The sequence below is a fragment of the Gymnodraco acuticeps genome, unplaced genomic scaffold (assembly GCF_902827175.1).
Source record: "Gymnodraco acuticeps unplaced genomic scaffold, fGymAcu1.1, whole genome shotgun sequence".
NCBI lineage: Eukaryota > Metazoa > Chordata > Actinopteri > Perciformes > Bathydraconidae > Gymnodraco > Gymnodraco acuticeps.
This window is the reverse complement of record NW_022992037.1, coordinates 15,946-33,566: the sequence shown is the minus strand read 5'-3', so window position 1 is coordinate 33,566 and position 17,621 is coordinate 15,946. Positions and strand designations below refer to the sequence as shown.

The 17,621-nt window shown below is 39.7% G+C and overlaps 2 protein-coding genes and 1 non-coding gene across 3 annotated transcripts; 2 read left to right on the top strand and 1 right to left on the bottom strand.

Moving 5' to 3' along the window:
* The first annotated feature begins 4,839 nt into the window (after positions 1–4,839).
* Positions 4,840–7,181, top strand: LOC117536720 (S-methylmethionine--homocysteine S-methyltransferase BHMT2-like). The gene is given in 7 exon segments (XM_034201709.1): positions 4,840–4,887; positions 4,983–5,096; positions 5,098–5,167; positions 6,386–6,424; positions 6,427–6,464; positions 6,467–6,615; positions 6,940–7,181. Coding segments are annotated over 7 exon segments (564 nt in total). The 3' UTR covers positions 7,046–7,181.
* A 636-nt stretch (positions 7,182–7,817) lies between these two features.
* Positions 7,818–14,628, top strand: LOC117536708 (betaine--homocysteine S-methyltransferase 1-like). The gene is given in 9 exon segments (XM_034201691.1): positions 7,818–7,854; positions 9,082–9,213; positions 9,493–9,605; positions 9,687–9,776; positions 9,778–9,879; positions 12,243–12,390; positions 12,484–12,666; positions 14,090–14,318; positions 14,404–14,628. Coding segments are annotated over 9 exon segments (1,119 nt in total). The 3' UTR covers positions 14,489–14,628.
* Positions 14,629–16,096: 1,468 nt separating this feature from the next.
* On the bottom strand, positions 16,097–16,168 carry trnaq-uug. The gene has a single exon. It is a non-coding gene; the product is annotated as a tRNA-Gln (tRNA).
* Positions 16,169–17,621: the final 1,453 nt, after the last annotated feature.

Below are 17,621 nucleotides of genomic sequence, written 5' to 3'. Positions count from 1 at the left end.
GAGAAGGAATATGCTGTGGAGAGAGCTGCTGGGGTGGATGTGTTGGATGGAGTAATCCACATCTCAGTGAGAGCAAGGAAATCCAGAGACTGCAGGGAAGCATAGCCAGAAATGAAGTCAGCCTTAGGAACAGCTGACTGGCAGTTCCACAGGCCGCCTGAAACTAGATATTGGATCTCAGTGGAGCATGTGGGATAGACGAGAGCAGGCCGGTTATATAGATTACGAGATACACGGGGCCAGTGATAATTGCGAGAAGACACATAAACAGGAATGGAGAAAATACACATGATTATATCATGAGGGGGCTAACAACCAAAGAAAATAAAACACCAGCGATACTTAGCTCAATCAAAGTAGGATTTGACTCCTCTTTGCCTCCCGCAGGACTCCCGCAGGACTCCAATGTCTTTGTCAGTCTTACTCCCGCAGGACTCTAATGTCTTTGTCAGTCTTAGCCTGTCTGACGCTCCAGGAAAGTGCTACCTAAAATGGACACCTGATTGCTGAGTTCTCACAGCTGTGGGGCCACGTTCCTTTAATTAGTTAACTCTCCTGCAGCTGGTGGCCCTCCAAAAGGAAATCTAGACTGGCTTCCTCCTGACTTGTTATTGTCTTTTAAGTCAATTACATTAAACCCTAAGTTATAAAGTTACGAGTTTAACCCTTAATACAGTTACACCTACTCAATAAAGCTCTTAGTATTCTACAAATGTTTAAATTAAAGTTAACCCTAGCAGTCAGTTAGTTCAGTTTTAAGGTTTCAGTCAAATTACTTGTCCCAAGTTTCTGCCTGACAGATACTGTAGCAGTTTTGAGAATTAAAATCACAATTTCAGTCAGATCAACTACAGAGTACACACACTGAAACAGAGAAGTCTAAAAACAGAATGTTACTCACACAATTCTAGAAGTCTCCAGTTGCTTTCCTGTCAAAATCGAGTTGCACACTTCTCTGCACTTCGTTGTACTTGTACTCTCAATGACAATAAAGTTTAATCTTATCTAATCTAATTATTATCTTGGATATTTCAGACTTTTTATTCACTTCAAGTCAGTCCAGTGCATGCCCAGCGGGGAACGTTCTCACAACTTTGGCTAACATTACCTACAGGTTATAATAAGGTTTTAAAGAAACGTTTTAATCTGATGTTCAAAGAACCTTTTTAGGACGTTTATTTTTTCAAATAATGTTCCTATAAGGTTTAAGGTTAACTAAGACATACCGTTTTAACTGCAACATTTGAGGATGTTCTGAGGATGTTATTGAGGCCTGAGATGACAGAAAGTTATTTTTATAAAATGTTCCTTTAATGTGATATGTTAACAAAGGCGGGACGTTTGGCCTGCAACATTCTAAGGATGTGTTTTGGACGTTGTTGGGTAACACATTAACGATGTTCTTTTATAAAACATTCCCTCAATGTTACATGATAACCAAAGAAGAACATTTTGAAAGCAACATTTGGATAATGTTTTGAGGAGGTTATTCTTTTTTTATAAAATGTTCCTGTGATGCGAAATATTAACACGGTTATGGTCAACATCAGATTTATTTGTAGTGCGCTTTAAAAAATAAACTTGTTGAATTTGTTTGAAAAGGATGTTTAAAAAAAAATCTGATGTCACCACATTTTCCTTTAAAAAACAAGCACGTAATTCATGATATTGGATGTTTGCGCATGTCTGAGTTCCCAGCTAGACATTGTTGGTTCTAAAAACATTCTGAGAATGTTACCATTCATTGTTCTAGGAATGGTTTCATCGAGAAGTTTTATTTTGGTTCCTAGAATGTACTTCTGAAAGGTAGGATAACGTTCTCTAAAAACATTATTCCAACATTGTTCGAAACATTATACCCCAAGTGTTTTTGTTGTTTATGCACATATCTCTATTGTCATATGGATCGAATAACACTTAGAAAACCAAAGACAGACATACAGAAGAACGGACCGACTATCACTGCCTGTCCCTGAAACCCCTATTAGTGTTGTATGTGTTTTGTTTCTACTGTGTGTCTCTCCCTCTCTCCCCCCACCTGCCTGCTGGTCTGCTCTACACGGCTGGGAGCAATCTCCAATCCAACCACACCTGCAACCTGCTCATCAGCCACACTATGAAAGCCTGCAGCCTGCTCTCATTCCCTGCCGGATTGTTGCCGTGAACGGTTTGTTGCGTGCCGCTCTAGCTTTTTACCAGCATATTCTTTGACAATTTCGCCTGCTTTTGCCTCACACTCATTTGTGTGTCTCTCCCAGGAGGAATCCAAGGCCTGCCATACTCCCAAGACCAGCCAGGTCTCTCCACCCTGGAAAAACTGTTTCCTAGTGATGGCGAGATGAAGCCTTATGAAGCTTTGAAGCTTTTCCATCCAATTGGTTCGGCAAAAGGGTTCATCTCATGAGGCTTCATCATGGGCTTCATTTGAACACAAACCCCACTGTTGTTCAAAGTGTGTAAAACAGGCAGATTGGACATCTCAACAGTGTGCTCTATCTCATACCGAGTTCCCCAATGAGTAAAGCCTTAGAATAACTCTAAACTAACGAACATTAAATCATATTTTCATGTCACAATATTGTTTTTATTCCAGTTGAATGATTGTGATTGAAAAGCCTAAGGAGGCTGGTAAACATTGCAAAAGAGGGATTTGTATTCCTTAATAATATTCATAAACTTAACCATGTTGTAGCCTGAGAAGGCTAAAGGATAAAATATCAAAGAATACATTTATTAACTACATTATCTCCATTTAGCTGTAGCTTTTATAAACAACAAAAAAATACGTAGGCCTATTGGACCAGTTGTTGAACCAGGGACCCTGCGGTCGTGAGTCAACTGCTTTCCTTCCAGCTGAGCCACAGCACACACGCTGAATCTCCCTGAAAACACTGCACGATATTATTCCTGTATTTATTCATGTTTTTATCCTACATTTATCTATGCTTGTATTTATTTATACTTATGACATGTTCCGACCTCTATATGAGTGAGGGTCTGAGCTCTCTTAATTCCATCGTGTCACCGGGCCCGGGTACAGGAGGGGTAATATGGTTCTTCTTATTATACATCCATGGGTATGAGCGTTGTGGTTCAACGGTTCAACCGATCTGAATCGCTTCCTGAAGGAGTCACGTGGTATCGACAGGCAGCGAGGCTTCGTTTGTCATCGATGACGTCACTGGCCCAAAACGATACAAGCCTCGATACAAGCTTCACAAAAAGCTTCGGGGATTACTCGACCACTGCTGCCATAACCAACCTCCACTCCCAGCTCCCCTTTTCTCATAAACAAATGTTACGCTCACCAACTGATTCCGAGTCATCCTTTTACATGTGTTAATAGTCAAATTCCAATAGTTAAGTAAACTATCAGAATCATCCTAATGACCACAGTGGTCAGTCCACTTACCCCAGGAATTTTGAGTGAATAATTACAGGAATATTATGTCTTTATATTCTATAATGTAAACATATATTAGTAAATTGTTACCACAGAACATTTGCATAATGTTTTAAACATAAAGCATGTTATCCTTCTCTAAAATAATAACATTCTGGCAACATAACAAATCTAACTTGCAGGGTGAAAACATTTAAGAACAGTAGGGCATAATGTTCTAACCAATGTTATCAAAACATTTAAAGAATGTTTTTGAAAGAACGTTATCCTACCTTTCAGAAGAACGTTCTAAATGCTTAGAATACATTTTGGTGAAATAATTAAACAAAGAAGCCTGATAATGTTCATTTAAATTCAGCTAAATGTATTTGGCATCGTGTGTGTGTGTGTGTGTGTGTACATTCAGGGTATCTTGGAGCGCCTGGATGCTGGCGAGGTGTTGTAGGAGAGATGGAGGTATGTGATGCAGCTGGAGCGCCGTGGTTACGTGAAGGCTGGGCACTGGACACCTGAAGCTGCTGTAGAGCATCCTGAAGCAGGTACATACAGCATGTGTTACCTACCCTGGTGGACAATGTATTCCAGTCCCAAAAGTACTAATACCACAGTGAATAAATACTCTGTCACGTGTTATCACATTTTTGTACCGTAGTAAAAGGTACAACATTTGCCTCTGAATTGAAGTGGAGAAGATGTATAATGTAGCAGGAAATGTAACAAAGAACCTCAAAATTGTATTTAAACTCAATTTTTCTACGACTTTATTTCCCCATTATGTCCTAAGAACTTTTTTATTTGCATATGATGTCTTTGTGTTTTAAATTAAAGCATATTTCTTTGTCTCTCTGTCAGTGCGGCAGCTCCACAGGGAGTTTCCTGAGAGCAGGAGCCAACGTGATCCAGACCTTTACCTTCTACTGCAGTGAGGATAAACTGGAGATCAGTGGCAATGTCAAGGGCATCACGGTCAGTACAAAACCTTTTATATCAAGACAACAATGAAACCGATATCAATCTGATCGTCCGACTTGCTCTGTCTAATCCAGGGGCCCAGATTCAACGAGGCAGCCTGTGACATGGCCCGGGAGGTAGCCAATGAGGGGGATGCGTTGGTCGCTGGATGTGTGTCTAAGACTCCCTGCTATGTGAAGAGTCACAGCGAGCCTGAGGTCAAGGCCATCTTTAAGAAACAGATGGATGACTTCGTGAAGAAGAACATTGATTTCTTCATAGTGGAGGTCTGAGCAGCCCCTGTACAACAGATGGAAACGTGTATGAATACAGTGTTTCTTTTCCTGCTCATTGTTTGATAATTGTATGCACATTCCTCCTGTAGTTTGGTCGATCATGTGGAAGAGGCGGTGTGGGCTGTGGAGGTGCTGAAGACCAGCGGTAACCCAGTGGGTGCAACACTGTGCATCTCACCTCACGGAGACATGGACGGAGTCCCACCTGAGAGTGTGCTGTCAGGCTGGTCAAAGCAGGTACACTGACCCTCTAGGATGTGGCCACTTACAGAGGGACAAGTCTGACATGTTACAGCTCCCCCATCTTATTTTTTTGATGTGTTCCCGTGCAGGATGCGACATTGTCGGGAATAAATTGCCACTTGGATCCTCTGACGTGCGTCCGTACGGTGAAGTTGATGAAAGCAGGATTAGACAAAGCTGGACTGAAAGCTCATCTCATGATCTCAGCCGCTGGGCTTCCACACACCTGAGTGCAACCTGGGGGGATACACCAGCCTTCCTGAGTACCCCTTTGGTCAGCATTATTATATATCCTTTTGAGCAGAACAAAAAGAAACACTCATTCAATAACATTCATTATTTTACATTGATGTAATGATGTAATCTATATGTTGTTTTGCACTATACAACAAAACTACAATGTGGTTTAAGGAGATCAAAACAGCATGCAATTGTAAAAAAAAAAGGAGTATGTTGACTATCACTTAAATCCTTCATCCTCTTAAAAATGTATTAATTTTAAAGACTTTGTGGCCTAAAACTGTTTTAAAAGTCAGTTGATGACAGCTTCGTTCAGAAACTCATTTTGCTGACGCTGCACAAATGCAGTCAGGGCCATCACAGGTGACCAAACAAAATGTTGCCCTAATTACATTTACTGATTTCTTTAGGTTTAAACATTTTTGGAAACATTGAACAATTGTTCAAAACTTAACAAAACATATAACATCTACACGTATTTAGACATTTTCTAGGGAAAGATTCAATGTTATACCTTTAAATATGTAATTTTTTGCCTAAAAAAGACAATATATATCAATTTGACCAAACTGCCTCTGGAATTAAATAACTCAACCATGAGTGAAGCAAACTGTAAGCAGAGTAATTGGAAACCAAAAGAAGCTGCAGGAGACCGACTTCATGTCTCACCCTGGAAGATATGGGAAGCTTGGCCAAGGAGAAAAGAGCATGAGAAAAACAGCTGGATAACAGAGATGTAGTGTCCACCACCATCTACCCTAAAGTCTGGCTTTTCCAGGGTATTTATATTGCACTAAATGTACTACATCTACCAGATACAGCCATCTTCTGACAGTCTACACAGGTGGCATGAGGACATTGAACCATAAGTAAAAGTGTTCCTACTGGCAGACAAGCCAGCAGTATCATCTGCTGCTGAATTAAAGCAAAGGGCACCTTAATGTCATCCAATAAGGTCTGAATGCTCTCATGTGTTGTTAAGGTGTATGTCTGTTCTCCCTTTTGGATCCACTGTAACTCGTATCTAACAGCTGTTCTCAGTGGGCCACTCTGTTGTGTCTCATAACTTAATGGGAGGAAACTAGAAATCCTATGTGGTGCTTGAAAAGGAATTAAATCAATTATTCCTAATCCCCATGCACTAATGTAGGGTGAGTGTAGAGTGTACAATTCGTGTTAGCTTATTGAACTCCCTGTATACGAAATGTCAAGATCATTATAACAAAATGCTGACATTTTACTCTCCTCTCAGCAATGGAGACCAGAGCAATTACCCGCTGGGACATACATAAATTGCGAGGGAGGCTTACAATGCTGGAAATCGTATGATATGGGTGGCTGCTGTGGATTCGAGGCCTACCACATCAGAGCTATAGCGGAAGAGTTGGCCGCAGAGAGAGGATTCCTGCCTCCAGCCTCGGAGAAGCACGGACTGTGGGGAGCTGCTCTGGAGATGCACACTAAACCCTGGGTCAGAGCTAGGTAAGACTGAGCAGAAACACAGCTACTGCCTTACAATCAAGCTGCTACATGTATGTTAAACACAAGGTTTAAAGCAGTGTTTTTTTTTTACATATAATTGCTTATGACAGCTGTAGGCAAAATACCAGAGGAAATAGCAAGCACATGTTTCTGCTCTGCAAAGGTTTGGATTGGATTTTTTTTCTTTTTTTTTTTCTCGTCTTTATTTTTTTAACTCTCTGTCAAAGCGTCTTTGAGTTTCATGAAAAGCGCTATAAAAGTCCCATGTATTATTATTATTATTATTATTATTACAAACATCTAATCTAACAACATTTTTCTTAGCGCTCGTCGAGAGTACTGGGAGAACCTGCTGCCTGCTTCTGGACGCCCCTATTGCCCCTCCATGGGCCCGCCAGGCGATGACTATGAAAAACAGCTGGAATCTTAAATACCAACATAATCATTTGTATATGTCAAGAAGGTTTCTTTATTCATCATAATTCTGTTCAGATTAACCACTTGTTTCATATTAAGAATTTGAATCAACCACATCGTTTAACCATTTATACAGTTCACTCTTTCCAAAGTGGTCAATAAACATGTTTTTCTTACCGATTATTGTTGTAATTTTCTGCAAAGAAATCTAATAAAAACAATAAAAAAAATCTCTTTCTCAATCCGTTTTTGTAACAGAAAAAAAATACATAGGCTGTTTGATATTCTATAAGCAAATATATATCAGGTTTATAGTTTATGGGTCCAGCTTACATTACAAAGTATAATGCATTATCCAATTATCTATAATAACTGACCTTTTTTGGAGCAAAACATTCATTATATTGTTCCTTAAAAGGTGTTTATGCTTCATCTGTCAATCATTTAATTTGTATATTGCTGTTGTTCTTATTCAACTTAGATAATGGAATTTTTAAGAGTGTACAGTATTTCTTTTTTAAGATTGATATTCGACTTTTATGTAGTTTCATTTTGATGACATTTGACCAGACAGTGGGGGGCGTGCTGATTGTCTAGAAGCAAAAGGGGCGGGCCGCTGAGGGATTTTTAAGGTGTGTGATAGCCTCCAGCATCTGACAGTCAGCCACAGCAGTCCTCCACTTACTGATCCACTGGTTTACACTTTCTATCCGGGTGTGTGAAGTCCCGACTCAGATCAAAGGACCTGGGGTCTTTATCATTGTTTTCAAGATTGCTGGCAAGCCATGACAGTTGTTTACTTAGGGGGAAGCAACGAGAAAGGTAAGTAAAATAGAACATTTCTCGTCGCTGCCGATTTATTTAAGAAGAAGTTGGTAATAACCTTGATATCCAACCCGTGTTTCGAGGGTGCATGGTGGTCGCTCAAAACACTGATCAAAAAAGTATTATTCCTGGGAGCAGTTCCCTGCAGATGTGGGAAGAAGTAGCCTACTCAGATATTGTACTTAGTTAGCAAGTAGAGAGTTGACCAGAGTGTATGTAATACTCTGTTACAAGTAAAAGTCCTGCTCATTTAAAATGTTATTCAAGTAAAAGTATATCATTATTAGCATCAAACTAAAAGTACCTCTTTATGCTGATTGGCCCATTTCAGAATATATGTAATTATATGTTTTGGATTTTAATTATAGTTATTGATGGCAGTAGGTGTTTATCAACGCTGGCAAAGGTGCAGCTATAGTTTGACATACTTTGTATACTGCAGGGTAGCTTTTGAATTTACTCTGTGTAACTATTTAAGGGTTGATTATATTTCTCAGCATTAATCCAAGTCTGCAAAGTAACTAAAGATGTTCAATTAATGCACTGTAGTAAAAGTACACTATTTACTATTTAGCAAACATTTAAAAAGTATGTAGTAGTCTTAACATTGAACTCAAGTAGTACTTGAGTAAATGTACTTAGTTTACTGATTTACTGTAATTCAAAGGGTTAGCATATTTCTAAAATAGACCTACAATGCATTGAGGATGTTTATCAATGTTTCTAATAATGGATATTTGGATTATTATGGAAAAGCTCAATTTCAGTGCGCTGGAGCATATCAATGTGTACATTCGAGTGAGAGAAAAAAGCAGGGCAGCACATTTTGTAGTAACATTTAGATCATATTTACAAAGACCACACCTTGTTTGAAGTATTTTTACCAACCTCTAAATGTGTTATTCAAGTAGGCTACTCTGCATTCCTAGTATTTAGGATTGAGGCAGGTCTGTGTAGATTTTGTAAAAGTAGCCTGTGTGTGTGTGTGTGTGTCTGAGTGTGTGTGTGTGTGTGTGTGTGTGGTGTGTGTCTGTGTGAAGGAGGTGAGACAGGTGCTGTCTGTCTGTCTGTCTGTCTGTCTGTCCTGTCTGTCTGTCTGTCTGTCTGTCTGTCTGTCTGTCTGTCTGTCTGTCTGTCTGTCTGTCTGTCTGTCTGTCTGTCTGTCTGTCTGTCTGTCTGTCTGTCTGTCTGTCTGTCTGTTTGCTCGCGTGTGTTCTCATTCAGGGTATCTTGAGCGCCTGGATGCTGGCGAGGTGGTTGTAGGAGACGGAGGTTATGTGATGCAGCTGGAGCGCCGTGGATATGTGAAGGCTGGACACTGGACACCTGAAGCTTGCTGTAGACATCCTGAAGCAGGTAGGAATGTGCTCATTGCATTAAATAAGGGGCACAAATCCGAGCCTCCACTACCAAAAAACGTTCTGATTGAATGGCTCTTTACATAACAAAAGCTAAAAAATAAGCAAATAATGTTTGTAAATAACGAGTGGTCCTATTCCCCCACATGGGCAATTAACAAACTATCAAAACCTATTGGCACGCAGTGAATTGCTGGTGTCCAAGGAAGTGCAATGTTAAGTGTGAAGTTGCAAGGACAAATACTCATGATAATATTTAGTTTTGTTTCTCTGTCAGTGCGGCAGCTCCACAGGGAGTTCCTGAGAGCAGGAGCCAACGTGATCCAGACCTTTACCTTCTACTGCAGCGAGGATAAACTGGAGATCAGTGGCAATGTCAAGGGCATCACGGTCAGTACAAAACCTTTTATATCAGACAACAATAAAACCGATATCAATCTGATGGTCCGTCTTGCTCTCCGTCTGATCCAGGGGGCCCAGATCAACGAGGCAGCCTGTGACATGGCCCGGGAGGTAGCCAATGAGGGGGCTGCGTTGGTCGCTGGGGGTGTTTTCCCAAACTCCCTGCTATGTGAAGAGTCACAGTGAGCCTGAGGTCAAGGCCATCTTTAAGAAGCAGATGGATAATTTCATGAAGAAGGACATTGATTTCTTTATTGCAGAGGTATGAGGAATAACTGTAGTTATTAACAAGGGAATTAGCTGTGTGTATTGCTTACAACAGGGGTCTCAAACTCAAGGCCCGGGGGCCAAATCCGGCCCACGACTTCATTTTATGTGGCCCCGCAAGAGCTTGCAAAGAATATAATACGTTTATTATACGGTTACATGCCACTTTACAGAAGCAGGTTGCCCATAAACTACATGTCCCACAATGCATCTCGTTTTGTGACATTCTTACTGAAGAGACATGCAATTATTTGCTTCTGCTTTCAGACGTAATTAATTACTAAGTTATTATCCTATCCGATAATAATCCAATTCAGAGGCAATAATGTAATATAATTAGGGCTGTCAGTCGATTAAAATATTTAATCGCGATTAATCGCATGATTGTCCATAGTTAATTGCGATTAATCGCAAATTAATCGCACATTTTTGATCTGTTCTAAATGTACCTTAGAGGAATATTTTTCAAGTTTTTAATACTGTTATCAACATATGAGTGGACAAATATGCTTTATGCTAATGTTTATTATCATTTGAACAATGACAAATATTCTCATGAATATTAAACACAACAACCTCTGAACATTACAAATATTCGCCTCAATTCAACCTGGAACCTCTCTCATACAATAATACAATATACAAATGGTGTGTGTGTGGTGTGTGTGTGTGTGTGTGTGTGTGTGTGTGTGTGTGTGTGTGTGGTGTGTGGTGTGTGTGTGTGTGATGGATCGTTGGAGCTATGTGCAACTCAAGGCATATGCTCGAACGGGAGCTGCCTGGACGCTGCAATCATGTTGCGCGCACTATCCGAGCTGAGTGTGCTGACTTTTCGTACAATGTCCCACTGTCTGGCTTCCTGCATAAAGTCAAGTGCTCGGCGCAGTTGTGGCGAAATGTCGCTCCTCTGTTTTCATTTAAACAGCTCCTTATATCCGTTAGCGCAGATAGCTAGCACCAGATGCTAACAACAACAATGCACGTAAGGTCTCTCTCTCGCTCGCTCGGGCCTCACATACACACACCCTCCCGGTCCTCCCAACAGCCAGTCGGTGCCTGCCGGTGAGCGTGGAAGTGTGGTCTGCCACAAGCGGACGGCAGGAGCGGGGCTGTCAGCATCAGCTTGTAGATGGTATTTTAAACTCGATGCGCTCTGAAACTACGGGGCGGCCGAGGAAAAAAAAATACACATTCGCGTTAAAATAATTAGTGGCGTTAACGCGTTATTAACGCGTTAAATTGACAGCCCTAAATATAATACATCATTTTATATACACTGAACAAAAATATAAACGCAACACTTTTGTTTTGCTCCCATTTTTCATGAGATGAACTCAAAGGATCTAAAACATTTTCTATATACACAAAATAAACCATTTCGAGTGGCCCATGGTGGTGGTGGGGTTATGGTATGGGCAGGCGTATGGACGACGAAACCACAGGCCACCGATTCCACAACATTACCCTAACCCTAACCCTACCCCTCACACCAGATTACTGACTGGTTTTGGACCCCCCCAGCAAATAAAAGCAATAAAGCCAGCAATAAAGCAAAACTGCATGTTTCAGAGTGGCCTTTATTGTGGCCATTCTAAGGCACACCTGTGCAATAATCATGCTGTCTAATCAGCATCTTGATATGCCACACCTGTGAGGTGGGATGGATTATCTCGGCAAAGGAGAAGTGCTCACTATCACAGATTTTTTTCAGATTTGTGAACAATAATTTGAGAGAAATGGTTATTTTGTGTATGTAGAAAATGTTTTAGATATTTGAGTTCATCTCATGAAAAATGGAGCAAAAACAAAAGTGTTGCGTTTATATTTTTTGTTCAGTGTATATATTATATATTTATATAGTTACAACCGGCCCTTTGAGTGCAACCTTTATGAGGAATGTGGCCTGCGATGAAACTGGAGTTTGACACCCCTGGCATTACACTAATCATATTTCTTAAATCTCAACAATGAAAAGGTGGGTGTGCCACATCTAAAAAAAACTAACGTTTACAGGTGCTGAGTTAAACCCAGGATTCAGACGAAAAATCCGTATTATAGCTCCCAGGAATTTTATTTTTCAAAGTTTCCTTCTTCATCCAGGAAGTCATATCCCCATCACAGGCTAAGCTTGTTGCTCAAGAAGATCTCTGTTAGATCGAAAATGTGTACATTGTGAAGATCTTTTGTCTGATTCTTATCTCAACAATGAACTAAAATGGACTGCCGTTATAGAGACATCAACTAAACCAAAGTAAATATTCTAGTTTTTTTTCGTTGTACATCCTTGTTAAACATCTGCTTCACAAGCTTCTTTCTGAATTCAAATATTTATTTATTGCATGCATATTTTTCTCCAGTTTTTTTGAACATGTAGAAGAGGCGGTGTGGGCAGTGGAGGTGCTGAAAACCAGCAGCAAAACCATAGGTGCAACACTGTGCATCTCGCCTCACGGAGACATGGACGGAGTCCCACCTGGAGAGTGTGCTGTCAGGCTGGTCAAAGCAGGTACACTGACTTTCTGGGATGCGGCACTTACAGAGGACAAGTCTGACATGTTACAGCTCCCCCATCTTATTTTTTTGATGTGTTCCCGTGCAGGAGCGGACATTGTCGGGATAAATTGCCACTTGGATCCTCTGACGTGCGTCCGTACGGTGAAGTTGATGAAAGCAGGATTAGAGAAAGCTGGACTCAAAGCTCATCTCATGATCCAGCCGCTGGGCTTCCACACACCTGAGTGCAACCTGGGGGGATACGTCTCGCTGCCTGAGTTCCCCTTTGGTCAGCATTTTCTTTTGTGTAGGATAAGAAATAACATAAGTTAGAAAAGTTATTGTTGATCAAATATAAATAATTGTTTTTGATCTCAATCTCAATCTTTATTTATTTATATAGCACATTTAAAACAACCTTCAGTTGACCAAAGTGCTGTACAGGCATAAACGACAATATTAATTAACACAATGGGAGTATAATAATAAAACAATAATTAAAAACGTGATAAAAAGCACAATAACTAGAAACATATACAAAAATAAAAAAACATATAAATATAAAAATGTAATGTTCAACTATAGTATTAAAAGCCAGTGCTTTCAATAGACTCAGCAGTCCGGATATGTGCTGGGAGGCTGTTCCACAGTCTGGAGCTGCAACACTGAAAGCCCTGTCACCTCTGTTTTTTTTTTCCTGCACCGAGGAACCACCAACATATTTTGCTGAGCATGAGCGCCATGCTGTAGCTGGAGCATGGCGGTGCAACAACTCAGACAGGTATAATGCATAAAATGTAAGGTATGTGAGTGTAAAGCTCATGCTGTGCCACCCTTTGGAATTCTTAATATATGCGGTTGATGGACCCCCCCCCGTTGTAGACCCCCCCCCCTCCCACACGCACACGCAAGCCACCAGCACACACCACGACACACCACTCCACAAACACACACACACACCACACACACACACACACACACACACACACCACACACACACACACACACCACACACACACACACACACACACACACCACACCACACACACACACCACACACATACACACACACACACACACACACACACACACACACACACACACAAAAACACACACACACACACACACAAAAACACAGACTATGACACCACTGTTGTAAAATAACACCAATGTGCAATTATATAAAAAAACGAAACAAATAAAGCCTTTGCACTTATGTGCAATATGTTCTTATATTACTATTACTACTGGCTGCTACTTAGTTAGTTAGTCAGTTAGTTAGTCAGTTAGTTAGTTAGTCAGTTAGTTAGTTAGTTAGTTAGTTAGTTAGTTAGTTAGTTAGTCAGTTAGTTAGTTAGTTAGTTAGTTAGTTAGTTAGTTAGTTAGTTAGTCCATCCATTACTATAATAAGAATCTTTATGTAACTATGTGCAATAATAATGTGACTGCTATAATATACCACACTTCATTCTACAATGTTAAACTTATTTTATTTTATAAATACTGCTGCTACTTACTTATCTACCTGAATGTGTACTCCTGTAAAGTGCAATCATTTTTTATTTTACATACTCTGTGCATGCCTTTTATTTAATAGTGTTCTATTTTTTTTTATTTCCCCTTTGTGGGAGGGATAAAGTAATTCTGGTTCTGATAGAGCATCACTATAACCAAATGCCTGGGCTAATATACATATTTGACTCTCCTCTCAGCACTGGAGACCAGAGCAATGACCCGCTGGGATATGCAGAAATACGCTAGAGAGGCTTACAATGCTGGAATTCGTTATATTGGTGGCTGCTGTGGATTCGAGGCCTACCACATCAGAGCTATAGCGGAAGAGTTGGCCGCAGAGAGAGGATTCCTGCCTCCAGCCTCGGAGAAGCACGGACTGTGGGGAGCTGCTCTGGAGATGCACAGTAAGCCCTGGGTCAGAGCCAGGTAAGACTAAACACAACAGTTGCTGCTCTTTTCAAGTCAAACCTCACTGATTTACAACCAACTAATCTACCAAAATGTATCCTAGGGCTCGTCGGGAGTACTGGGAAAACCTTTTGCCTGCTTCTGGACGTCCAAAATGCCCCTCCATGGCCACACCAGCTGATGAATAAGAGGGAAGATCACCAATAGCTCAAACTTAACAACACAATCGCCTGTCTTTATTGTGCTAAATCATGAATGGTAGAATTTGTCTCTGCTGTCTTCTGATCAGATGTTTAAAAATCTGTCTGCTGTTTGCTATGACGGAAAATATTAACACCTTATATATATTGCCTTCATAAGTTGTAAAATATCCTCACAAGTTTGTCCTATTTGTTGTTAGAATGCTGAAATGTGCTATACAATTGTTCATGTTTAATAAAAAATAATAATAAACTCATGTTTTTATCATTTTAATTTGAAACAAAGTAATAACATATGCTTTTTTCTGTTTGTGATTACCGGCCTCACTAAGGGCAATGCAGACACATTTGAACATTTAGGAAAGCAAAGGGCAAAGTCTTCCTCTCCTGCTGTGCCTCACACATGGATCATTTCACGTGGTAATCATTATCAGCTGTCATTGTAACACTGAATCAGGGTGAAAGTCAGTGTGGCGGCTCAATCCCAGTTACGTTTGAGTCGCCGAGAGGCTAAACTTGGCTATAAACTGTGACGCGTTTTCGAAGAGAAAGTCCATAGTGAAGCAAGATAGTTTTAGGATATTTAATAAACAAAATCATAACATAGTAACTATGGACAAAACGGTCAACAGAAAAAATGACCCTCTGTCACCCGCACTCGACATCAAACAGGTGACTTATATAACCAAACCACACCCATGTGACAATTACCGGAAGTAATCAACAAACAAATAAAAGTGACGTAAACAAATAATAATAATACAAATAATGAACTTGGGCTAAGTAGCGTTATGGCACCTAAAGTCAGGTTATGTCAAGAGACAGACACCGGCCTCATGCATCTGAGTTAAAAGTCAGGTCAGGTGAGGAGATAGTCACATTACTTTTATTCCGATTTTGCCATAGAAATGTAATAAAAGTTAATATAATAGTTATGATTACGTTAACATTTTGAAATGGTGCCACTGCATGTTGTAGCCCTCATTTGTTCCTTCCTTTTTTTTTGTGATCACATTTTTATTGAGATTAATGCACAACATGTACAACCAAAAGCACAACAAATGTTCTTTAATTAAATTAACTAAAAGTAAACAAGAAAAAGAAAATTAGACAACAGCAATTACTTACAAAATGTACAAAATGCAGAATAATCAGTCATTTGTTCCTTCCTCCATTTCACAACCCCTCCTCTCCAGGCTTGATGAAAGGTTGTCTAACCTGTTTAAACATTTACGAATTATGTAAAAGCAAAGAAATAGCCTACAGGTTGATCGCGGAAAACCAACTGTGTTTATAACACCCAGACTCTCTTATCGGCTTCAGTTTTCTGTTTTGCGGATCTAATATTTTTGGCCATAACTTCTGTAATTCTGAAAACCTGCGTGACCCCAGTTAGATTTGGTCTGGTTACTCTAGTCTGAGTTTGATACTAGTTTCAACCTGTTCATGACAACCCATACATACAGTAGTGTTTTTGTAGACATATTGTAGTTTGATGATTATGTACTCATTCAGAGCTTTGTCTTTGTAATTGTAATGACATACTGTGGATCACTCTATACTTACCAACAAATGCAGATTCTTCTCAAAATCACGAGGTTCCACCGAGACTTGAACTCGGATCGCTGGATTCAAAGTCCAGAGTGCTAACCATTACACCATGGAACCACATAAATATGTCAAATAAAATTAATAGAATACAATAAAGGAATAAAAAACATTTAAAATCAAATCAGACACAGAAAAAGAGTAGGAGCTCTCTGGAAGGTTTATTGAGAGAGAGAGTTCATTAAAGTTATGCAAATTTCAAGCAATGTGTAGAGACCATTTGTAGGAGCCATTTTATGGGTGTTGTTGGTGTGTCAGTTTATTTAAGTTATATGTATAGTGCAATATTATTTTTGAACACTTAGTGGCGGGGTTTAGCTGCACCGGGTGTATATAAAGAGGTCATAGTAGTGGCTGTAGTTTGTAGCTGTAGCTTGTAGTGGCACTATAGGTGACAGGAGAGGGGAGGACACAGAGGGAGAGAGCATACCGATTCCACCAGCCCGGCAGATGCCCATCAATACAACTAGAACTGTACAATTAACCCTGGTATGTAAAAGCTGAATAAACCTCATTATAAACGGCAACAAAGGACCGGAAACTCATCTGTTTGTGTCTGCGTCTGGATCACTCTTCAGCCCTTCTGTGACGTAATGACAAAAATATATTGGACATAGGAACAGGAAATTGCCATTACACCATTAATGTATGAAGTGTTTTTGGTAGCATTTTACTTACAGTAGACAAAAAGAAGTGAAGGAATTTTGGTAGAACTTTACTTGAAAGGGAAATCTTTTTAATTAAGTTATTGTTTAAATATAAAGCTCCATTTATTTCTTCAAAATATGACAGTGAGGTTTAACTATAGCTAATTTAGATTTCTGAAAGTCAAACTGTTCTAAAGTATATTGATGTGGATTAAAAAAAAACGTTTTAAAAAAAATCGTTTTAATTGAGTGACAAGAGAAACATCTTTCCCCAGTGAACGCGTATGTGTATATTTACAAAACAGACAGTGGTGTAAAGTAACTAAATAGATTTACTCAAGTACTTTACTAAGTCTATTAAATCGAGAGACGATATGAGGATGTAAGAAATTATGTCATTGTGTCATTTTTATATTTAAAGGTCACCTATTATGCAAAATCCACTTTTCATGTCTTTTATACATTAACATGTGTCTGTGTACAGAGATTCTGAAAGTTTCAGGAAAATTAAAAAGAAAAAACTTCGAAACAAAACGGTTATCTCGATTGGGAAATTCGGGCTATGATCATTTCTGAACAATAGCCCAATGCAGTGGCTGAGAGGAAGAGCTGCTGTCTTTGAGTCAGAAGGTGGTGGGTTCAATCCCAGCCATGTTGATTTATCCTAGTGTGTAGTGTGCTGCTTGTTGCATGTGTGCGTTATCTCACTGCTGGAGAAGAGCTTCAAAATCAAAGACCTCAAACCTGTTAGAAATCCCATCCCTTACACTCCTGTTACTGAGTTTTATCTAGTAGAAAAATATTTAATAGCAACACAATTTTTGAGGCTAATAAATATTTATATCTGGCTCTGGGGGGCCTGAAGT